We start from the raw sequence: 25214 nt of genomic DNA on the forward strand, positions 1-25214 counted from the left end.
TAGATTGGTTTCAGAAGGATCCTAAATGCAGTGGATGCCATCTCTTATCAGGCCAAACCTGTCTTCTCTGCACTGCTTTAAGTAATCAAAATCTAATAAGCCTGCAGTTCACACCACAACACATGAGCCAGACTGGGCTAGAGGCTGGTGTGGTATATTTTACTTTTGAATATTACAGACATTTAAATGAATTCAAAAGTATTTTGATTATTTTCTTGGGATTTAGGATCTTGAGCTTGTATCCATCTGCCTCCCTGCAGGAGATAAATCTGTTTAGAATATAAGCAGACTTCCTTTAAAAGATGTTTACAGAAAATTAAATAATGCATATTAAGAAGAGAATTTTATAATTCAGTAACAAGACAAACAGCAACAAAAACCTGTTTTATTTTTTTCCAAATACAGATAACAGAAGTTTGCATGTTTTGCAAATATTGCTTCAAAGCAACATCTCTATATACAGCGCCTCACCTTCTGTTCTAATAGCGCGTAAACATAGATATGTATCCACAGTGCAATGTTGGCTCATCAAGGGTCCACCTTGCATATACTCTATCACTTAAAGAAACAAAATGATTAGTCAAACCAGAACTGTTTGTCAAGGCAGTTTTTTAAAAGGTGGAGAGTTTTACTCAAAAGAAAACTTAGGTAGTGTACATATTTCTAAATGGTAACAGTAACATTTCAAATAACAGTTTCCAGTGCTCCAACTTGGGCTTATTCAGCTTGACCCAGGAATCAGGATGGAGCCCCTTAGCATGGCTTTACGTGAGGGAAGCACACCGAGGCTACCAGAACTCGGGAGTCATCCCTGCTTCCCAAAATTCACAAAGAGTGAAATGGGATTTTTTTCTTTACAGAACTTAAACAGTAAGCCCAATTAACGGACAAAATTAGGGCAGTTCAGTTAGTTTCTGATTCCATCTTTGAAAAAGACATAAAATTGTCTTAAAGTTACAGCTTCCAAATGTGACACTCAAATTTATTTTAAAGGGGGGGGGATCAGTAATCTAATAATACAAGTCATCATACTTCACAGTTGTGGCTACAGAAAACCATCCTGTTTCTTCCCTTTTCAGACAAGCATCACACGGTTCTTATAATGTGGCTGTCTGATAAATTACGCAAAACATAGATGCCATACACACTCCTAGAGCGTTTCCTCCTATACCAGAAACGCCATTAGCAACGGGAAACAGCCTCTTGTAGAGGAATTGTGTCAGCTTTAGTACAGATGTCACAGCTACAGGTATTCCTTCTGATGGATAAACTACAGCTGGTCAACTTGTCCTAAATTCACTTTATATCATATGGTGAACAAATCACTGGACAGCATTTCCTGAAACAGGTCTTGGTACAGAGGCCTTCATGACCACAATGACCTGTGCCTAAAGCCTGACCATTCCACAGATCGCTGGAAATACTGTCATTGCTATTGAGATATTGGCTACTTCACGTTTACATAGTAAATATTTGCAGCATATAACATTACAGATTTATAAACCCATAATTAACTTGTGAGTGTTAATGGACAACTGTGCTTTGCTTTTTGCCTTTAGTGATAAGAAAACTAAATGGTGAAACAGGTCACTCCTCAAAACATGGAACATTTTCTTTAACTGGCTAGTAAGGAAAAACAATATAGCAATTACATGTGGAACCGTAACCTGCAAAGAGTAACAAATATTGTCTTGAAAGGTACAAACAGTACCTGGACCTTAAGCAGCATAATCACCTTACTCTCACAAAATAATACAAACAGGATATTTAAAGTGTTAAAGTATATTAAAACAATTTTGAAAATGCCACTACTGAACATATACCCTTCAGGGAAGAAGGAAAGCGGCGCATGTAGAATCTAAAGTTTGTTTACAACAATATAAAATAAGGTAATTCCCCAAACCACATTCTTTGTAACAAATCTTTACAGAGAGAGTTCAAAATTTTGGGAAACACTTTTTGGACTTTAAATAGAACTGGGAAGCTGTCAATATAAAGACGTGGGTAGAAAATGCTGTCCTTTGGGTTCCAGACCCTGCCTGCTTGAATTTGGAATTCCTCCTAGATTCTTAGAACAGTGAGAGTCTAGTTCCTCCACAGGCTGTATGGGCTCTGCTATAAAAGACACAACCCAGCCAACTCGGGTGAAAGCATACAAAACTTGTCCCCAGTACCATGAAGTCATGCAAGAGATGTGGTGAGAAAAGTGAAGAGTCCTACGGGAGAAGGCAGGGCAGCCAAGGCCTCTGCTCCTTCCGAATCTCCACAGAATGTGAAGTCACAACATTCCCATGAAGCTGGAAAAATGAAAATGACACCTGCTGCCTAAATCCATGCCAGGCAGAAACCAAAAAGCTTGGCATGTGCCCCAACCAAACAGAAAAGTCAAATAAGCTGCAAGTTGAATCTACAACTGTTTCCGACGAAACTTTTCTGGCTCACATTCCATTTATCATCAGTGGCACAATTCCAAGTGAAGTTTGTGCAAAAAGACTCTCCATCCAACGATGTGCACAGAAGGGAATCCCAAGAGTCTATCTGCTACCTTCTTGGTAGGCTCTGAGATCAGAGTGCCCTGCCCTCCAGCAGCCAAAATGGCCTCTTTGTCCAATGTACATCACGCCCCATCTACCCAGATCCCTGAAGTCAGTCGGTGTCACGTGCATTTGGCATGCTAGGTTTATTTACTTAAAAATGCAAAGTTCCTCCTGCAGGTGCCCCCAGATTGTGCCCCCATTAGTTTTGGGTGCCCAGTTTCATGTTGAGCAGCAGAGCGCAATCTGCTGCACCTTGCCCAGGTCCGTCAGCAGCTGCTTAATGCAATGCTTGAGCTGCGGAAGCCTGGCCAGCGGCTGTGGGGGCTCCAGTTCCCCAGTGTAGTCCAGCCAGCTCTCCAACACTGTAGGCAGAAGAGAGAGAGAAGAAGACCCAGTGAATTCCCAACACTTGATGTGCAAAAGTGTCAACAATTTCAGCACCAATTTTAACACCATATCCCATCTGACCACTCATGGAAGACAGGAAGGGAAGGTCAATTCAGGCAACACTGACCCTCTCTACAAAGTATTACTCCTAGGACAAAATTCAAATGCTTTAGAGCAGTGCAGTCCAATAGAACTTTCTGCAACATGGAAATGGTCTGTGTTGTCTAATATAGTAGCCACCAGCCATACGTAGCTACTAAGCATTTAAAACATGCTAGTACAAATGAGGAACTGAATTTAAATTGTATTCAATTTTGTCCTGGACTGGTAATTCAGTTGGTTAGAGTATTGTCCCGATATGCCAAGGTTGCCGATTCAATCCCAGGTGAGGGCACATACAAGTATCAACCAATGAATGCATAAATGAGGAGGATAACAAATCTATGTTTCTCTTCTCTCTCTCTCTCCCCCTGCCCCCACCTCTCTCTCTCAAATCAATAAATCAAAATTTTAGCCCTGGCCAGTGTGGCTCAGTAGTTAGAGTGTCAGCCAGTGCACTGAAGGTCGTTGGTTTGATTCCCAGTCGAAGGCACATACCTGGGTAGCAGGTTCTATCTCCGGCCCAGTCAGGGTGCTTGCTGGAGGCAACCAATCACTGCGTTTCTCTCATGCTGATGTTCCGCCCTCCGGCCCCCCCATCAATGGATATATCCTCAGGTGGAGTAACAAAACAAACAAAAAAAGCATAGTCCCTTCCCTTCAATAGTTTCCAGTTCAGCAGGGTTGATGTGGCTCAGTCATCGACCTACGAACTAGGAGGTCCCGGTTCTACTCCCCGTCAGGGCACATGCCTGGGTTGCTGGCTCCATCCCCAGTAGGGAACGTGCCTACAGCTGATCAATGACTCAATGACTCTCTCTCATCATTGATGTTTCTATCTCTCTTCCTCTCCCTTCCTCTCTCTCTGAAATCAATAAAACACTTAAAAAAAAAAAAAAGAGAGAGAGATGGTTATCTTACTCAAAGAGAAAAACAGGAAGGTACCTCTCAGGGCCTGGAGTATTAGAACATGGTCCCAAATCAGCAGGACTCAACATAAGAAGTCCTCCAGAAGGCCAGAGAAGGGAGCCCAGGCTTATCATCCGTGCCATACTGCCCAAGCTGCACCCAAGTCAGTGAGTAACAAGTAGGTAGACTTCTCCCCTAAGGGCAGGTTCCTTTGGCAACAACAGAATGCTATTCACCCTGTTTCCATGGCACTAAGCCTCCTCTCAGAGACCCAGAGCCACTCCTACTGCTATTCTCTCAAAACCTACAATTTTCAGTCTGACACTCAGGCCTCTTTCAGCAACCTAATAGGGTTTTCACAGACAACGGCATCAGTTACAATCCTAAGGAGCCCAAGCAAACCCTGTGGGAGTAAAGGAGACAGAAATACCGCCTTTCAGAAATGTCCTCACAGTGGACCCTGGATTAGCCGCCTAGTCCCAGTTCCTCTGCTTTGCCTCAGGGGCAAGACATAAGCATGAGGGCATGTAAGGTCTCTCTTTCTCTCCCTTTCCTCCAACCCAGCAATCCGTTTTCCAATAGAGCCAGTCCTCTTATCATCCACTCTTGAGCCACCTCCTCTCCAGCAAAAGACACTGCTCTCCTCAAGGCTGCACTTCAGTCCCAAGAGTTCCAGGAAGTCTCCCTGTTACTACGTACCCTCACAACAGTTCTCCCCAGCATGGCCTCAGCCACACACACATCCTGGCCACACCTCATGACCCTGGCTGGTGTAACAGGTGGCATTTTTCTGAGTTATTTCATAGTATGCGTTATACCCTCAATTAAAGTAATAATAGCTTGACTGTATTCAGAATCCTCAAACAGAACATTTGTTTCTTAATCAGGCTCCATCTGAAGAATGAAAACAAGTAATTAGGAAATAAGCAAACAATCAAAAACAAATTCTGTCTTCAAAAACCAAACTGGCAGCCCGGCCAGCACGGCTCAGTGGTTAAGCATCGACCTAAGATCCAGGAGATCATGGTTCGATGCCAGGTCAGAGCACATGCCTGGGTTGCGGGCTCCATCCCCAGTGCGGGGCATGCAGGAGGCAGTTGGTCAATGACTCTCTCATCACTGATGGTTCTATCTCTCTCTCTCCTCTTTCCTTTCCTCTCTCTGAAATCAAGATATATATATTTTTTAAAAACGACAAAAAAACCAAACTGGCAGCTTCCTGGGAATCAAAAGGGACTGAACTTGACCGTGTTCATCATCACAAGTTCTCTCCTCCAAGTCCATCTAATATCTGGGAGAAATACCCAGGGGGGCTACACAAATGACCCAGTCAAGTTCTTGTATCTCTACTGATGTGGAGGAGAAGGCTTCATTTTAGATTTTATCAAGGGGTGAAATGAGTTTGTTGTTTTTTGTTTTGTTTTTCAGATTAATCTCAGATATCCTAAAAACTCAATTAAGAACTTGGTTAGTAAAGATCTGCTCAACTTGCACATTGCCTGCAGGCAGATCCTAGCTGCTATTCCACAGAAGGGATTGGGGCAAGTGAGGCAGGACCCGACACCACACAGACCTTAGAAGTACCTGGTAAGTACTAAACATAAGGCTGGTCCATCTTGAGAGGAGAATGGAGGTGGGCAAGACTGAGACGAGGGGGCAAGAATACAGTTGTCCCTGGAGAGCCAGGTAGGGGAGTTCAGAAAGCAGCTCATCCTGGGATGCTCACAGCCTGCCAATGGGCAGAGAGCTGGGAGGAGACCTACCATCCAGCTCCTTCTCAATGGAGTCCATCCTATGCGTGACTTCATCTTGAAGAGATTCCACGTGGGTCAACAAGTTAAACTGCCACTGGTGCTGGGAGCTCAGCAGCCCCTCTCCACTTCTGTCCAGCAGCTTCCGTGCAGGGGCTTCCTCTGGTAGGAGCTTTCTGGAGACATATTCCCTCATCTGGAGATGCAACAACATTTAAGTTACTCAGTGGAGACAGCTCCTAGCCCCTTCTCCAATCAACCAGTGTTTAACACCATCTGAAAAACCAGCTGCAGTTTGAATATTCCAAATCCCTCTCTCTTTCCTCCCTCTCTCTTGGGCACTGGCCAGAATCATGCCTCTGTACCAACTGCAACCACCTCAGGGCAGCATACACCTCTAGCTCAGAGGACCTCTGGCTGCTTCTCAGTGACTAGCCCAATTCCCTAGGACTGACGTGGGCCTCACAGAATGACTTCCAGAGCCCTGAGATCAGAGCATAGCAGGGCAAGTGTAAACAAGGATTAGTATGTGGGAATCAGACAAGAGTTTTAAGTCCTAGCTCTGTGTCTTGCTGAAGACATGAAACCTGATAAATTATTTCACCTTTCCAAGCTTCTGTTCCCTTATGGGAAAGATGGAAGTAGTAAAACCTACTTTAAATGTTCATGAGGACGAAATAGTATAAGATTTATAAAACACACTGCTGGCCCAAAGTCAGGCTGCCATCAATGAAAGAGATTTTTAACCCTGCCTGGCTTGTTCAGACCCAATATTTTCTGATTTTTTTATTACCTGCCAGATGCCTCATGAAAATCTGCCTAGTCTGCAGGATACAAACCTTTTCTGGGGTTTGTGATCTCAACCTTTCATCCATTCATTTGAAGTGAAATAGATTCTAGCTAATACTTATTTGGCACTTACTATGTGCAAAGCCAAGATGCCAGAGGAGGTAAAGTGACCTGTTCAGAACCACACAGTAAATGGGGCCTAGTCCAGACTTGAAACTGGGTCTGTCTCCAAAAACTGTGTCCTTACCAGCCTTGCCCAGCACTGTTTTGACACTGGCAAGGGCACAGGCTGAATGAGATATTATGCCCACCCTTAAGGGGCTTATAATTTAGAATGCTCCCTCTCGGCAATAAGCAGCAACATATTTAATACTGGTGATACTGACCCACAATTCTGAGAAAGTAAGGATGACAAGGGTAGAGAAGTTTTCAGATCACACATAGCCTCACCTACAACTGAGGACACGGTAGAACAAGACCAGTGAACAGTTAAAGACAACAACTTTAGCAAGAAGGTGACCCACGGGGTTCCAGAAGAGAATGGCTTTAAAAAAATAAAGAGTGGCTCTTGGGAAAACTGATGAAACTTGTAAATATTTTGACAAAACAGACTGTTCTTATGTCAGGGCTGCAAAGTAAATGTCCAAGTAAAGTTATCACAGAGCTGTACTGAAAAACTTATGCCTAACACAACAGCTGACTCATTTTTGGCTCATGCTAAAAATTACTATTTAGTTGCAATTATAACATAAATTGCATTAAAAAAACAAAAGCTCATTTTCCTAACTTAGTTCCATTTATCAAGTCCCAATCAACCCTTTTCTTCCCACCTCTCCACCCTCAACCCCACTGACTGCCATTTTGTAGGCATTTCCCATAACAAATGATCTTTGATTTCAGTTGGCTCTCCTGACTTTGCACCTATTTTAAAAGGCGGGGGGGGGAAGACGACACACAACACCTGTGATAAGCAAATTTAAATACAATTTTACAATAAATACAATCTTATAATAAACATCTTCCCTAGAAAGAGAATTTACAAGTACTCAAACACTGAATGAAGAACAAGTACAAGCAAGCCACATACCTTTGGGGAGCTGGGTTTGGGGTCACTATCCCCCCTACTCCTGTCTTGGTCTAGAGGCCAACCCAGGCGTGGGGAGAGGGAATCATCACCATTTTCATGGAGGGAGTTGACTGCATCATCGAGGGCAGAGCCCCTGGTTTCCACAACCAGCTTCTGCTCCACAGCAGGGTAATAGGCACGGGGCTTCTGGTAGCAGTGCTCGCTGGTGATATATGACTCCTCCACACACCGGGGCAGGGGCAAGGGTTTCTCCACTGCCCCATTCAAAGTTCTATAGCTTGGGGCTTCCTCCTTGCTCTTGGCTTCAATGACTTGGATGTGTCTGGAATGAGATCTCCCGTCCCCTGAGTGCTGTTTCCAAGGCTGACACCACAGCTGCAGATCAGGATGCTCCCTGCTTCTGTGGGGAGGGCAAACATGGAAAGGGATTTGGAGTAAGTGGAACCACTGCAGGGACTTCTCAGCTCCCAAACACTCTCCCAACAGGGAAAAGAGCTCCCACCTGGGCCATCTGGTCACAAACCACCCTTTGCCAAGCAAGAGGGAATGGAAATCCAGTCTCTGAGGAAACAACCTTCAGGCAAACTCCCACTGTGTGCACTCGTAGTGAGAGGACAGATAGATGCTACTCACATTTGGTGCGTGGATGTGTAGAAATATGTGGGGGCCTTCTGACTGTCACAATGATGATGGGTACTACTGGAATTTAGTTCATAGAATCCAAGGATGCTAAACATCCTGTAATGCTTGGGATAATCCCACACAAAGAATTATCCCATGGTATAATAGTCAAAGATACCTTCCCAGCCCCAGCTGAGAAACACTGAAAAGCAGGAAAGTACAAGCTTAACTCTGCAGCAACTTCCACACATGTGTACCCCCCCCCCCCCACACACACACATACTTTATTGAAGCCTTCCTGCAGAAATGGAATAGGTCATAAATATGAAGGCGTCAAGTGATCTTACAAAACCTAAAATTCTGCTCCGAAGAGGTTGCAACTATCCTTTCTCAGCTCTCCCGTTACAGTAATCCTCAATACCATTACCACTCTTATCGACTAGGGAAGGAGAGGAAATAACCAGCATTGAGGAAGCATGAGTCCCCGATACCTCCAGCAGGGTATCACAGCCTATACCAGGAGCCCCAGACCCAATACACTCCTAAATCTTAATTGCAGCAGGGGAAACGGGAGTCACTGTTAACTTTCAGGTCCATCATAGTCTGAAATCTGTTAACATGGAACATAAAAGCCACGGTATAGACCTCCTTTTGTATGAAAATCATGAAAGTATTGCTTCCTCCCTCTTACAATTTTCACCCTCCCAACTAAGATCTGAAGCCCCAACTATTACTCCACAGAAGGATAACCCTGGCCTTTCCTTGAAAGCCCTGTCAATCATGAAGAAGATATGCACAGCCATGCATGCTACTTTTTAAATGACAACAGATGCTCTGAAGTTATCCCGTTTTATAGTTTGCCTTTGAGAATGAATCAGCCAGGCCATTTAAGGAACAATATTTCTGAGAATGACAATCCAGAGCCTATGACAAGAGAGACTATTCATGTTACACAGACATATGGGAACCACCTCCCCCTCTCCCAAGATCTTTTCTCCAAATATAATGACTAAAAAGATCTCCCTATACCCCCTTCTGAACTGCTAGGAGAAGTCAGATTTCACTCCAGTGTAAAGTCACTGCTATAAAGATGAAAGATCTAAACAGGGATTCGGAAGGGACAAGGTTCCTGAATATGAAACAGGGACAGGAGCACTGGCATTTCAGTGAGAAGAAAGACAACACCCTCTGACTGATTCTGCAAATGAAAAGAGATACAGCAAAGTTCACAATCAGGAGCATCACCTAAGGATTTTTTAGGCCCTCACATGGACCACCTTCCACCTACCTCAGTCAATTTTTGACATCTCATTAAAAAGAAATTCATTTGGTTTAAATGTGGTCAAGTTTTCCAATTTTGTAAAATGTGAAGGACTGGCTAGTCTCTGACACCCTATTCAGGGCTGCCACCTGACTCAGCTCACCTTAGCAGATACTGCCACAATAATAACTCGTATCACCCAGCAACTAACTGTCCGTCCCTTCCTTTACACCCACTTCCACCCTCACTCCCGAGTTTCAGCAGGGCACACAGCCACCTGGCTAGCTTCCCCTGCAGTTAGGTGTATCCATGAAACTGCTTGCTCCCCCCCTTTTCCTACCTTCCCCCTCCTGGGGTTTGGAGCAGAGCTGAGGTACAGATGAGACTATGTCAACCATGCAGATGAGGACAATACCAATGGAATGCCAGAGGAATAAGACAGAAGGAACCCAAGTCCCTAAGTCCCCAAGTCCCCAGACAGAATCCCGGGGAAAGGTCACCTACCTGACCTAGATCACTACCTACCCATGAACCATGCATTATGTGAGAGAGAAAATTCCATTTTGTTTTAGTCTCTATTTTGGGGTTCTTTGTTATAGTAGCTTAGCTTTCACCCAAACCAATATATACTCTTGCTGAATATGCCCTACTCAACCACTCCTTGTCACACCAGTACTTGAAGCCAGGCCTCTGTGCGCTAGAATGCAAGAGAAAGCAGACCCTCACTCTGCCATCTCAGGGTTCTAACACTCTACTCTGCCTGAGGCCAAGAGGCCTCCAGGACTAGTCAGCATAAAGGAAACCTTGTCAAAGTGTCGCCTGTCATGTCTAACTCACTCGTGGCACTAGTTTGTCATTGCTGATGACTTAACTAAAATGGCACACTATGGGCAGGCTCACAGGAGAATTTAAGGAGAGATTTTTACAGAAGAGAACCTGTCCCTGCCATAGACTGTGCTAACATCAAAAGAAAATTAATGGAACTGCTGAGGAGGGGCAGTTAGGAAGGTCAGAATATGTACTTGACAGGAGCTAAGACCTGAATTCTAGTCCTGCCTCTACCCCTGGAAACCCTGGGAGAGTGGCTGCCCACTAAAGGCCCAGTTGCCCTATTTGGTAAAGAGGGGATAGGTTATAAAAGCCTACAGATCCCAGTAAGAGCCACATGTCTTTCTCAGAGTTTACATAAACTTGGGTCAACTGACATGCAGAATGCAACCACAGAAGGCAATTCACATTACTTGAACTCCAAACTCTAGCCTCTAAAAGCTAGAATTCCAGCTCCAAAAGGCCTAAAACTTTTCTGTATGAGCAAACTGTCAAGAGGCATGTTTATTGAGCAACCCCTATGGTAGAGAACAGGCTTGCCAACAATATCTCTTCAAAAGCTTTTAATTTTACTTTGTTTACCAATCAAGGATGTTTAGGATGAATGGATAAACAAAATGTGGTATTATACACAATGAAATATTATTCAGCCTTAAAAAGAAAGGAAATTCAATACAGGCTACAAAATAGATGAACCGTGAGGACATTATGCTAAGTGAAATGAATCAGTTATAAAAAGACAATTATTGTAGGATCCCATTTAAATGAGGTACCAAAAGTAGTCAAATGCATAGAGACAGAAAGTAGAGTGGTGGCTGCCAGGGGCTGGGGGGAGGGAAAATGGAGAGGAGTTATTTTAATGGGTAGAGAGTTTGTTTTACAAGATGAAAAGAGTTCTGGAAAAGTTATGGAGAGTTCTGGAAATTTGTTGCACTTATCACTGCTGAAGTGTACACTGAAAAAGTTAAAATGGTAATTTTTATATTATGTGTATCTTATCACAATTTAAAAAAACAAAAACAAAAAACTCAGAACTATACACCCAAACAAAAACAATCTCAGCTATTAATACATACACGTATCTTGACTACGGTGGTGGTTGCAAGGGGATATACATTTGTCAAAACTCAAACACTTAAAATGTACAAACTTAATTTATGTAAATATGTCTCTATAAAACTGATTTTTTTTTTTTTTTTTTTTTTTAGTGCTTTATAACTGAGAATTTTTAGCAAGGTCCTCTATCCTGATTTTGTAGCTTTCCAGTTTCTCAAATTTATCCCCCCCCACCCACCAGACCATGCCAAATCAGACGCATCCCCAAAGCTGCAGGTGCCACACTTACTGCAGGATGCTCATCTTGAGCTGCAAGCCATGTAGAACCTCGATCACTCTCTGCACATCCCCAAGAAGCTGGTGGGTGGCCACAATCTTCTTGGCATTCTGGTGAGAATAGTTCTCTTCTAAAAATGCCAGGCCATGCATATGTCCCCTAGTCAGCCACTCCTTGTCATACCAGTACTTTAAGCCAGGCCTCTGACCTAAAATAGTGACAATAAAAGAGTTAATACTTGGCTTGAAGGAAATCCAGGTTATTTCATCATTGTACAATTATCATAAACTTTTGGAAGGATGGATTGGTGTGTTCATTTTGTTCATTTATTCACCCAATATACATTTACTTGGCACCTACTATAGGCTAGGCTCCCTACTAGGTGTTGGGGATAAAGTAGTAAGAAATGTAAGTTTCCTAATCTCCTGGAAATGGCCAGCGGTGCAGTGAGAACCTAGATCTATCTCTTTAAACCTAAGTCACATCATCCCCTCTCCTACTTAAACCTGCAAAGATTTCCTACTGCACAGAGTAGAAACCCAAAACCCTAACTAACTCTGGCCTACTAAGGCTTGCAAGACAGGCTCCTTTCTGCCCACCTGGCCCCACCTTTACAGTGGCTTCCTTTCAGTTTATGGAACACATCAAGTTCTTTCTGGTCTTAAGAGTCTCTGCTTTAGCACCCACTCTGTCTTGAGCGCTATTCCCCAAGGCCTTTGCAGGACTGACTCCTTACCACCTCTCCTCAGAGGGGCCTTTAGTCACCTCCCAAAGGGAGCCTCTTCAGTGCCTCCTAGCCATTCTCCACCTGATCGTTTTTGTCCCCTCACAGCATTCATCCCTATCTAACAAGTTCTAGTTCACCTGACTTATTTTGACATGTTTCTGGCCCCTACTCCACTAAGAGCCAAAAAAGCTGGAACCTTCTTGTTCATGGTTGTATTCCCAGTGCCTGGCAAAAAGCATCTTGAATAGACTTATCAGATGGAAAGAAGCCCCAAGTGCCCCTCCAACTGTCAACTACCACCTAACTACAGATTGGTCAGTCCCCCTCCCTTCTCTGGACCTCCGGTTCCCATCTGTTACAACACAGATAAACTGGATGGTTTCAGTGGTCTTGTTCATTACGGACCCTTAGGAAGGACTGCAAACACAACCCCATGTGACTTGGCAGTGCTTCCTGCTCCAAAAGCCCAGGGAACAACTTTCAGTCAGACTGCTGTTCACCTCCCAATCTCTAAAAAACTCAAAACAACCCGGGTAATCCCTATCAAGGTCCGTGGGCTCTTTCTGGCTTTACCAAGGCACATGGTAGGGATGCACCTTGATTCTGTTAAAAACATTTTAAGAAACCTTCAAATCTGTTAGGTTAAACTTCTGACCCCAAGACACTACAGAGTTCAACTGAGTCTATAAATGTGATAGACAGTGAGTGCTCAATTCAAGGAGGAATCTACAGTCTTGGCAATTAGAGTTGTTAAAAGTTCAGGAAGTGTGTAAGAATTGAGGAAGATGGTGTGTATGACTTCTAAAAAGATAAAAGTAGAAGGAAAGAATGAGAGACAATAATGTAGACAAAAGAGATTTTTAAACAGTGCCTTAAAAGGAGCCCTTGGGCCCACCAGGCGTGGCTCAGAGGTTGAGCACCGACTTAAGATCCTGGAGATCACAGTTCAATTCCTGGTCAGGGCAGATGCCCAGGTTGCAGGCTCGATCCCCAGCAGGGGGCGTGTAGGAGGCAGCCGATCAATGACTCTCTCATCATTGATTTTTTTTTTTTATATCTTGATTGATTTCAGAGAGAGGAAAGGCGAGGGAGCGAGAGAGCTAGAAACATCAATGATGAGAGAGTCATTGATCGGCTGCAGCCCGCAACCCGGGCATGTGCCCTGACCAGGAATCAAACCCTGATTGCCTGGATCCTAGGTCAACACTTAACCGCTGAGCCACGTCTGGCCGGGCTAATGTTTCTATCTCTCTCTCTCCCTCTCCCTTCCTCTCTCTGAAATCAACAAAGATATTAAAAAAAAAAGTCCTCAGGATTATATGTAGAATCTCAGAGGCAGCTGCTGTAGGAGCCACATGAACAGGATTCAGAGCAGCAATACCCGTTTTATAAGACAAATGTCAGAGACACTGGTTCTCATCTTCTGTCCTGTCCTCTCTGGGCCTGTATTTGCTCACCTGTCAAATGCTGGAGCTGAACTAAGTGGCCACTGAGATCCTGCGTATCAGTAATACTCTACGCCTCATAGACCAATCTTCTGACCATATTCTTTCCTTGAGATAAAGGGGAAAACAGAGGCAGATTCCTCTCTGTCTATGGCCTAATCTAGCACAAGGAGACACGGCATCACAACAGAGGTTTATCAAGCCCCAAGGGGACCTACTTGCTGGAAAATGAACTATGATGGCCAGCCCCGCCCTACACAACCAGCAAAATCAAGAGATTTGGCCCCATAAGCCAGTTCTAACTTCAACTTGCTTTATGAGATTAGAAAAGTCATTCATATCCATTAGCATCAATTTCTTTCTCATAAGCAAAAACGGGAGTAGGAGTTGCTACCAGGCCCCTCAGAGGACTAAAAGGAACAATAGAAGCAGAGATTCTCAAGTATTATCTAGCTGTAAGGGGATCATGGGACTGGAGCTGAGGGGAGACCTTACAGGTGGTGAAGGGAGAAGGTGTCGCCATCCTACTGACAGCAAGACAACAGCAACAGATTTATAATCCACCCCTGAGACCTCTGGAAACAGGCACCCAGGAGTCACAGGCCAGCCCTGTGGCCATGGAACAATGAAATTAACGGGTCCTGCTAAGGAATTAATTTACTCTTTTGGGTGGCAGATAGGCTCTTCGAAACCACACCTTTCCCCTTCCCCTCAAGGGCACATTTCCCTTCTAGGTGGTAATGAAGCAATGGAAGGCAAGTGCCACCAGAGGGAGCAGAGACAGGTTTCTAACCCTCCAAAAGCCCCTAAAAGCCAATGACAGAGCCCACATCCTCATGAACTCTCAAGAAAAGGAGAGTTCTAAAACTGGAACAACACAGAGAAGATTGGCATGGCCTTTATGCAAGGATGACATGCAAATCTGTAGAGCATTTCATAGTTTGTATAGAGTTTCAGTCATGCAAAATGAGTACGTTCTAGAGATCTGCTGTGCAACACTGCTTCGATTATAAACAATACTGAATACTATATACTTAAAATGTTAAGAGGGTAGATCTCATGTTACATGATTTTTACAATAAAAAATAAATTAATTCTAGCTCAAGGCCAGTTCTTCCACTTGGTAACCTCTTCACACAGTCTCTTACTGTTAAGCTCAGGAAAACTGGCCACCAGGTGAATGAGCAACAAAGGCGAGAGAAGTCAGTCTAGCCAATGCTGAAGAAATGAGTCTCAAGACCATAGACACTTAGGCTGCTTCACGACCAGCTGTGCCAAGGAAAAGGCTACATACTGTTAATATCCCTGACTCCAGAAATCTCTACCTGGAGGGTCTTGGCAAACATAACAGGTGTATTTCTCAGGCACATTTTCTTCCAGTAATCCCATGCAGACCCCATGCTGCCAGCACTGGCACTCTTCACACTGTTAGAATTAAAGAAGCAATAAAAATTAAACTCAGATAGTATCCTCCCCATCTAAAAATAAGACCCACCTGTGGGGGGAGGGAGCCGTGGGAGGCAGTAGGAAAGGGGAGAGAGAACACCCACAACTGAATGACACAGGTGCTGGGCTGCAACCATTCATCTAGAACTGTGCTAGCCAATACTGCAGCCACTAGCCACCTGTGGCTCTTTACATTTATATTAACAAATTAAGTTAAAAATTCAGTTCCTTAGTCCCACTAGCCACATCTTAAGTGCTTAATAGCCACATGAGGCTAGTGGCTACTGTGCTGAGAAGAAGAACATTTAGATCTATTAAACAGTGCTGGTCTCAAAAAAATGGCTTTCACTCCCATTTCTAGAAGCTTGAACTTTTCCGACCTTTTTGACAGAGGAAAAATTGTTCAAGTACTTAGAGGAAGGTTAACTTGTAATGACAAAATCCTGAGTTTGCATTCTAGCTCAGACATTTATTAGCTGTGTGACCTTGCAGAGGTCACTTCTCTACCCTGAGCTTCAGTTTCCCCGTTTGCAAAATGGGATACTCTTCCTACCAACCATGTGGGGTTGTTTATGAGGAATCCGTGGATCACGTATAAAAGCTACTATCTCACAACTTTAATGTATTAAGAGCCTGTTACTATGACTACTGGGCAATCTAATTCACTTCGATGCGTCCTAGAGTAACCACGTGCTAGCACTTTGCATTTATTCTCTCTAAACTTTACCAAAGTTCACACAGCTGAACAGAGGAAAAGGTGGATCAGAACACAAGCCAGGCAAATTGCAAAGCTAGTTTTTTTAAACTCTAGACTCCACTGCCTTCCCTGAGTAAGAGGGGAGGGGGAGGTGAAGGGGGGGCAGGTGGTGCAAAAAGTGCAGAAGGAAGGAAAGGAGGAGACAATGAGGGCAGCACTGGGAGACCTGAGGTCAGGACGCCTGAGGACTGAGGGCCCAGAGGAGGAAACAGAGAAGCAAAGCAGACGTCAAAAGAGATGCTAAGATACTTGAAGCAATTCCAAGCCAGGGCCCGAAAACTCTGAGTACCCCACTAAACCAATAGCTCTGAAAGGTACACAGTGAGCTTCCTGACGTGGCCTTGAGGGTGGGCCACCAGCCTGGCCACAGGAACGAAAAGTCCAAAGTTCAGACAATCTTCAGCTGCTCAGAGGCAGCATGAAGAGGGCTTTTGTGGGCACATATAAACCTTCCAGGAAGCTGATCGTTTCAGAACCAACAGGGGCAGAGCTGGAAGAAATATTTCAGATCAGATCTGATCCGGATTCCTCCACCTCCAATGAGGAAATTAAAGCTCAGAGAAAAAGTAGAATGCACAACAACAAAGGTAGTCAGTAGCAGAAAGAGGCTGGTAATGGAAAGAAAGTCCCTCACCAATGAGTCTGTCAGGGTCTGAGGTACTAGGATTCGCCACAACTGAACCAGATACAGCCAAGTGGAAAATTTCAAAATACTTTCTTCATGTGAGTCCCGCTAAAACACATTACTCATTCTTAAAAAGTTTAAATTTAGAAATGAGTGAGAAAAACAGAAAAGATAAAATACCTAAGAATAAATCTAAGACTACTTAAGAATAAAAATATCTGAGACTAAGAATGAAACATGTAAGATCTCTATGAAGAAAATTTAAAAACACTATTTGAGGGACACAGAGACTCAAGTCAATGGTAAGATGCACCTACTCCTGGGCAGCAAGAGGGGGGTATAGTGTTGGGACAACTGGATAATCAGAGCCCTCATCACATACCAGGAAAATTCCAGGCAGATCAAATATTTATATGGTTTTAAAAAATAAATGATACCTCAAAAGTACCAGAAACCATGAGAATTCTTTTATTAACATTTCTATACTTTTATGAATGTCCAATTAGAAAGCAACTGTTACTCAAATCTCAGAAGCCATTAAAGAAAAGTTTAATATATCTGACCTCATAGAAACAAAAAATCTGTAAGACAAGTCAGAAAACAGATGACAAAGTAAGTACAAACCACTGTGATTGTTCATTTGTAATAGCCAACACAAAAAACTATCTACAAAAAGCCTGTACAAATGGGAAGTAAAATGACCCACCATCCAACAGAAAAATGGATAAAGAGCATGAACAGACAGGTCAAGGGAAAAAACTAATTCTTAGGTAAAAAGATGTTCAAATCAACAATTAAAAGAATAAATTAGTGTAAAGTAACTTGAATTAATATAAATTAATGTGAAATAAATAATATGCATACACAGTACTTCTAGGTTTGGGGATTACACATAAATATCAATCAATTCTTATAAAAACTTCAGGCAGTACATAAGGTATAAACATTTACTACCTTCATCGTAATATTATTATGAAAAACTGCTTATAGAGCATAACTGTCATTTATATATGCATGTGTATATGTGTATTCCAAAATATTAACAGTGGTTGTTATCCTTGGGTAAAAAGAATCTGTGTAATTCTTGTTTTCTAATTTGTGATTTTCTACATTTTTCAAATGCCACAATTATGAAAATGTTAAAGTTTATTTAAAAATAAATTATAAAATGGCTATATTTATTAAAGAGCAAAGGTAAAAAGTCTGATAATACCTTATATACTAACAAGGGTGCTGGTGAGACTTCTTTGGTACTGCCTCCAGGGAGGGTTTATAAAATACTGCTATCACAAATAGTAATATTTGTTAAAATTACATATGCACATACCCTTCAGTCCAGGAATTCTACTTCCAAAACTTGGCCCCACAGGTATACTTACATAAAATTATTATTTCACTGTTATGATTACTTATTTATGTTTTGTTTAACATCTGTTTTTTCTTTCCATCACTGTTATGATTAGAAACAATCTACATGTCCATCAACAGAAGGGTTAAACAGCAATAGGAGAAGAGTAATTAAAATAATTGAAATATCAAATGGTTTTCCTGATTTTTTAAAAAATATATTTGCTATTGATTTTTATTTTTTTTAAGAGAGAGAGAGAGAGAGAGAAACATTGATCAGCTGACTTCCTGCATGCCCCCTACTGGAGACTGAGCCTGCAACCGGGGCATGTGCCCTGACTGGGAATTAAACCTTTTGGTACATGTGTTGATGCCCAACCAACTGAGCCACACTGCTCAAGGCCTGATGTGTTTTGTTTGTTTGTTTGTTTGTTTGTTTGTTTGTTTGTTTGTTTGTTTTTAAAATACGTTTTTATTGATTTGAGAGAGAGGAAGGGGGAGGGGGAGGGAGATAGAAACATCCATGAAAGAGAAACGATCAGCTGACTCCTGCACACCCCATACTGGGGGACAGGCCCGAAACCCAGGCATGCGGGTTTTCCTGACTGGTAATCGAATCATGACCTCTAGGTGCATGGGTTGATACTCAACCACTGAGGCACACCAGCCGAGCCTGGCATTCATTTTTAATGTGGGACTCAGATTTCTCAAACACTCATAATTACTAAGTAATATTTCAACCTCTCAGTGATTTAAATTACCACTGGTAAATAAAATCAAATAATAAAGTAATGTTGATACCAATCAAATAATGAAAATGATCAAAGAAAATTATTTCTCTAAAGTAATGTATGTAGATTATAGAAAACAAACTCTAAATGTATTCTAGGGTTGTACAAATTATCAATGTAAGTTAAAATTTTAAGAAAGATTATTTAAACCTTCCTAGATAATGAACACATTTAAAACCAGAAGATTAATAATTTTTAACAGTTTAAAATATATTTGTTCCAGTTAGCTCTCTCTAAATTTATGTATGCCTTTTGTTAAAAGTTCCTGCGTGGAAAAGGTACATTGCTCATAATGACAGGGAAAATCAGAAACTGTCCCTCCGTAACACAAGGCCATCTAGACAGCAAATGGATAGCAGGAAAAGTCTACAACAAAATCGAAGGGGTTCTGAAATGAGCTCATCATCACAATGCCAGACAGGAAGCCACACTGTTGAGCTGAGCTGGAAGGAAGGTCATGCAGAGCCTGGGAAGCAGGAGAAGAAAGTCAGTTCCAGACTCTGACATGTAGCAGTTTGTGTGTGCCTCAATAGCTCCAAACGTAGTTTCATACAGCACAGGATGGCACATCAAGCTCTAGCTGCAAAAACCCCTTGATCCTTACTAGTTATAGAAAAATCAATGGATTAGCCACACTGATTAGCCAGGACAGCCTTGCCAGAGGGGCCTTCATTACTCACCCACCAAAGATTTCTACGGACAAATGAGAACCAAATCAGGCTTCCAAGACCCAGAACTTAGCACACATCCAGAGAGACAATATAAAAATTAACAATCTTGCCCTGGACAGTGACGCTCAGTTGGTTAGAGCATTGTCCCATGCACCAAAGGGTCTTGGGTTCAATTCCAGGTCAGGGCACATATCTGGGTTTCCGGTTTGATCCCCGGTCGGGGTGTGTACAAGAGGCAACCGATGGATGTTTCTCTCTCACATCGATGTTTCTCTCTCTCTTTCTCTCCCCCTCCCTCTCCCCTTCCTCTCTCTCCCAAAATCAATGAAAAACATATGCTTGGGTGAGGATTTTAAAAAAACTAACAATCTCCAACATCCTTTTAAAAAGCACAATAAAAATGCATACTCAAACATGTTCCAAGCTTAATGTTAAAACAGAGCCCACGAGCACACATAATTCTGTACTGCTAGGCCAGCTCAGTATTATGCTATCCTCGGAAGAAAGCTTTTTCTCCCATCTCTGATTAATCAAAGTCACTACAAAGCACGTTGTTTAGGAAAACTCATCCATACAAAGGCCATGAGCATCAGGCTTATCTCACAAAAAGAGAAAAATAACTGTGCCACTGAAATGCTCCAAGTCAGCCACTGTCACTCACAACCCTGACTGCGTATCAGATTTCATGGGAAGAGGCCCACCATTCACATTCCTGAACTTGAAAGTGAAGATTATCCATTTTGAACTTTCTAAACTGCTGCTTTTACCTTTATACATTCTGGGAATCTGTGAAAGAGTCCATTAGGAAAAGGGGTTTTGATGCTTAAAAAGTTTGAAAACCGCTGACCTAAGGCATACTTAAGGTCATAAATATCAGGCCGTATTTGAGGCTATTCATGTACCCTGAATTCCCTGAGATTACCATAATGGTTATTCAAAAGGAAAGAACTCCCAAAGAATCCTAACCAACCTAACCATGACTTACTTAAAAAACACTCAGGTTCCCTGGACAGCCAGGCAGCTGCCAAGACATGCAGGGTATTTATGACAGCCTTAGAGTCAGCCAGACAGGAGCCACCTCCACCAGAATGTGATTAAGAGCAAGAGAAGGACCAGAGGCAAGCAGGCGCAGGCCAGTGATGGTCTCCCCAAGCAGGCACGGAGGCTCACCCCATAGGCACATCCCAGAGATGGAAATGACAGATACAAATGTCAGGAAAATAAGGAAAAAGAAACAGACAAGTTATAAAACTGGCCTCCGTGTCTTTAGACCATAAAGAGAGTTTACCTCAGAGAGAAGGTATGGGTCCTCAGGAAGATTAACTGTCATTCCAGGAATTTGGGGGGGCCCTGCTATTCAAATCCTCACTGTGTGACCACAGGCAAGGCCCTTCCTACTTGTGGGTCCAGCTGCCCCAAGCAGAGCATGAGAGGTTTAGACTCAATGATCCCTCAAGCCCTCGCTTCTTCTATTAAGAGGCTATTTACACCAGCCTGAGATACACAAGAAGCTAAACCAAAAAGCAAAGTTCAATCTGCTGCTGATAAAAACTGGCTATCGGGGGCATTGGACGTGACTTATTTTTGCTGGCCTCAAACTGTAGTCCCTCAAAATTCCCTCTAAGGACAAGCTTGTGCTTCTCTATACCTGTCTCCTGGAAGCTCTACCTACCTGAATCATAAAGTCATTTTCCTCCTGAACCTCACAGATGCAGCGGACCACTTCAAAATCATAGCGGTCATCCCCATCGAGTTCCTCATCTGGGTTGGTGGTCACATCGATGTCTTGGCCATACTCCTCATCACTCCAAAGAAAGCTCTCAGAAGACGACTCGCTTGGATTATCCTCCTCTAAGAGGAGAGGGAAAACAACAGTCACTATTTTAAGTTACGCTATAAAAGGTTTTCAATCTTAGGTTGCCAAGAGTAACAGCCTGTCATCTAGTAACAGCCCGAACGATGGATGCTGCCTAGCAGCGAACATTTCCTCACTTTACTGAGAGAGAAGCCCCAGAAATGGCTGCTCAAGATCACAGAATTCATTGGCAGGGAAGCTGCAACTCCCCGTGAACCACACAGATCACCACCAACGACTCACACGTGCTCCCCAGCCTTACCCCATCCGCCAGCACCTGACTTACAGTGAAGTCTGTATCCAGAGCCACCTTTAAAACTGTAGATGGTGGGGAGCGGGGAAGGGGCAGATTCCCTGTGTAATTGGAACTGAAGTCTCTAGGTCTGGAGCCTGATTAGTTATAATTAGAGCTAACATTTACCTATCACTCACTCTGTAGACACTGCTCTAAGTACTTCCCACGTACTTATTAAGCTCACAATCATCCTAAAAGTTGCTGGAGAAGGGTCCCCTTCAAGGTTGACTCACATTTCCCTGAGCCACCAGGCTGGATGCAGAGGCCAACAAGTAAGAAATGGAGGAATGGGGGGCAGGTGTGCATGGGGATGAGGGATAATGGATTTGGTTATAGACACACTGGCTTGGAGATACCTGAGAGACCAAAGCTGGAAAGAAGGGAACTTCAAAGAAGGCACAGCTGATGGCCTTTATTTCATTTGATGTACTTATTTTTAAAATATTACAGATTACACTTGCAGAGGGCCTGGAGAAATTACAATATCAACATAAATCCAGTCTTGTCAGACTTCACTGCTACACAAATGATCAAGCCAGCAGAGAGCCTCCTTACCAGATACCTTCCCTTTCCCTTTGTGGTTTCCAGATTCTGAGCCATGGAGCTGTGGGCTCATATGGACCCCAGGCTTGTGTGAAGACCCACACCTGGTGACAGCAAATGCCTTGGGTGGAGAAGGTTCCTGGGAGGTGTCACTGATCTCCTCACTGCAGGGGCATTCTGAAAGAATAAGATCAGAAAGGAACTAGCACCCCCAGACATCATCAGGGCATTCCAGAATCAACCCCATCCAACCAACAGCTCTGCTGTTCAACAGCTCAAAGGCTTGGGAGCAATTCAACTACAAAGTGGTACAGAGGAGAGATTTAGGGATTAATTCTTCTGTCTACCTCTGAGAGCCACAAAACCGAAAGCTTCCTCCTCATCATGACCCTTCTTCCCTGATCTTTTCCAATAAGACTGCTCTTCTAAGCCAGAAGACTGCTTTTCTAAGCCTAGCTCCCAAGGTGGGAAGGCTGATTTTCTTTAAAAAATCAGCATTTTTGCGAGAGCTAGACACACACTTTTCCAGAAGTGAATCCTTTCCTGAAAGGATTCAGAGATGTGTGTTTGAGCTGTGTGTGCAAACAAATGCAGTCCTTTATCTGCATATCCCCTGGTACTATGATGCTTTCCTATGTGCTGCCCTGTGGCAAGGTACACTGGCCAATAAAGTGCGGGGGACTCTCCTAAATGTCAATGTGGTATGGTAACTCCCAGGGTGAGTGCGCTCCTCCCCTGCCGGAGCTGAGCCCACCAGCTCCAAAGGCCTGCTGGCCCTTCCTCTCCTCCGTGCAAGTCAGAGGCAAGGACTGGGAAGAAAGCAACCCCTCGGCCCCCCCACAAGGAAACCCAAGTGAAACACCCTCCAGGAAAAATTACCAGGTTTGGTTTTCTTTCTCTTTTTCTTTTTCTTCTTTGGCTTCACTCTCACAAACTCTTTGAACTTCTTCTCTTTATTCTTTTCCTTGTCTTTTGCAGCTGGAATTAAACACAAGTGTAAATACTGGCAGTCTCACATTTTGTTTTCAACTCTGGGGTGCTTGTTCTTAAGTCAGTAAGTATGTCCACTGTGAAGAGCTAAAATGTTGGTAGAGCAGAGGCCTGGGTCTAGTTCTGCCCTCAGGGCTCTGGAGCCCCTTTTCCATCACCACAGCCTTTAGACCTGTTGTCAGCAAATTCTGGCTCCGGCCTGTTGTTGTAAAGAAGTTTTATTAAAATACACCATGCTCATTCATTACATGATGACTATGGCTGCTTTCACACTTCAACCACAGAGCTGACAGAGACCTTGTGGCCCTCAAAGCTGAAAATATTTACTGTCCGTCCTTCATAGAAAAAGTTTACTGACCTTACTTTGATCAATGCTCTTCAACACTGGCTACATACTATAATCACCAGGGAAGCTTTTTTTTGAAATTAATACCCAGGTCCCACCCACAGAGATTCTGATATTATTGGCTTGAGGTATGACCTGAGAGTGAGGATTTTGTTTGATACTTTTCTTCCCCTTTTATAATTGAGGTACAATTCACGAAACATAAAAATTACACATTAAAAATGGACAATTCATACCTTCCAAATACGACAACTTCATTCTCTACTACTCTTCACAGCAAAACTCCTTAAGTTATGCATACCCCCTGTTCAAACTTTTTGTCCCCACTCAGCACTCCTATTCAACTTCATACTAGATATCCTAGCTAGTCCAATAAGATAAGAAAATACAGACTGGAAAGGGAAGAAATAAAACGTTTGCAGAGACATAATTGTCTATGTAGAAAAATTCCAAAGACCTGACAAAACAAAACAAAAACAATAACTGGAACTAATCATGATTATAACAAGGTTGCAAAATACAAGGTTAATATACAAAAGTCCATTGCTTTCCCGTATGTTAACAATGAACAATTAGAATTTGAAATCAGTAGATAGCAAGGAGGCCTGTATGTCTCCATTAGGAGTGAAACTGAATTAGGCTGAGGGAAGGTGACGATGTGGGCTACAGGCAGATCACGCAGGGCCTTCTAGGAAACTGGCCGTTACTATGAGCAGCAGTGGGCTACTCAAAGGAAGGAGTACTATGATGTGATGTACCTTTGCCCACATACATATAGAAACTGTTACCCAATCCAGTTTTTAGTGTGTAAGTTCTGGTTAAAATGACCTCCAAACTAGACTGTACCCATTAGTTTTGTGAAATGCTAACAGCAATAATCCCAATCAGTAGCGGAACTCACTGAAGAAGAGGTATCACCTAGGTCCTGGATCCTTGAGGTAGAGAGGTCAAGATGCAGGGTATAAACTGCCAAAATCCAGGGCATACCTAGTTCGCACCTAAGTATGGGAGTTCCTTTGAGTTTCTTTAACAACCACCTTCTTTGCATTTCACATTTTATAAAATAGCATCACATCCTTTAGGGAACCCAATAGGCAGTAAGAGAAGGATGAGGGAAGTCATTCCATACAAAGGATTCCTAAAGATCCCACATTATTCAAACTCACATAACTCCTGACTAATATTCCCATAAAAGGAATATATAATAAACACACTCTCATTGGCCTGCCAGCTTTGAAATCATGTGGTTGATGAGTTTTCTCGATTTCTTGGGATTTGCATTAATTCAAATTTTGCACATAAGCTTTTTATATCACACAACTTTAAACTCTTAAACTTCAATTTTGTATAAAATACAGCTATACCGTGACATTATTACCACTTTACAGAGGAAGAAGTGAAATTCAGAGAAGCTGCAGGATCACATAAACCGGTGCTAGAGGATCTGGGAAGCCTGGGGCCCTGTAATAGGAAACGAGCACATGGATGGAGCTGCTCTATAGTTCGACACCACTGCCACCCCTTTCGTGGCTGTACAGGTTTCTTTTTTCACTTTGTCCTTGTGGTGTGGTAGACATTGTGGTTATCTCCCTGAACCTTCCCTACCCCTAACTCCACTATGCAGCATCTAAGAGGTGTGGAAAGACATGACTCCACATTCAGCTAAACCAGTATGAGTGACCCCATGCACTCTGTCACAGAGATAGGCTTAGATAATGAGCCTGGGCCAACTGGTTCAGGCAGGAACAGGAATGGACTAGTCTGACCCAAACTT

At 43.0% G+C, this 25214-nt stretch overlaps 1 protein-coding gene and 1 non-coding gene across 4 annotated transcripts in view; one reads left to right on the top strand and one right to left on the bottom strand.

The window, feature by feature from the left end:
- Positions 1-369: 369 nt before the first annotated feature.
- Positions 370-25214, bottom strand: part of PHF20 (PHD finger protein 20) — a 108054-nt gene continuing 83209 nt past the window's right edge. For all 3 annotated transcript variants that reach the window (XM_016213137.2, XM_016213136.2, XM_087818756.1), the window contains 8 exons: positions 22984-23082; positions 22117-22281; positions 21084-21262; positions 15100-15199; positions 11615-11810; positions 7560-7959; positions 5696-5879; positions 370-2899 (listed from right to left, as the gene is read on the bottom strand). In XM_016213137.2, coding sequence (XP_016068623.2) covers positions 2757-2899; positions 5696-5879; positions 7560-7959; positions 11615-11810; positions 15100-15199; positions 21084-21262; positions 22117-22281; positions 22984-23082 — 1466 coding nt within the window. In that variant the 3' untranslated portion in view covers positions 370-2756. The remainder of the gene's footprint in view (positions 2900-5695; positions 5880-7559; positions 7960-11614; positions 11811-15099; positions 15200-21083; positions 21263-22116; positions 22282-22983; positions 23083-25214) is intronic.
- LOC148092684 (U6 spliceosomal RNA) lies at positions 14616-14719 on the top strand. The gene has a single exon (XR_015714875.1). It is a non-coding gene; the product is annotated as a U6 spliceosomal RNA (small nuclear RNA).

This window comes from Miniopterus natalensis, chromosome 7, assembly GCF_054644295.1.
Source record: "Miniopterus natalensis isolate mMinNat1 chromosome 7, mMinNat1.hap1, whole genome shotgun sequence".
Lineage (NCBI taxonomy): Eukaryota > Metazoa > Chordata > Mammalia > Chiroptera > Miniopteridae > Miniopterus > Miniopterus natalensis.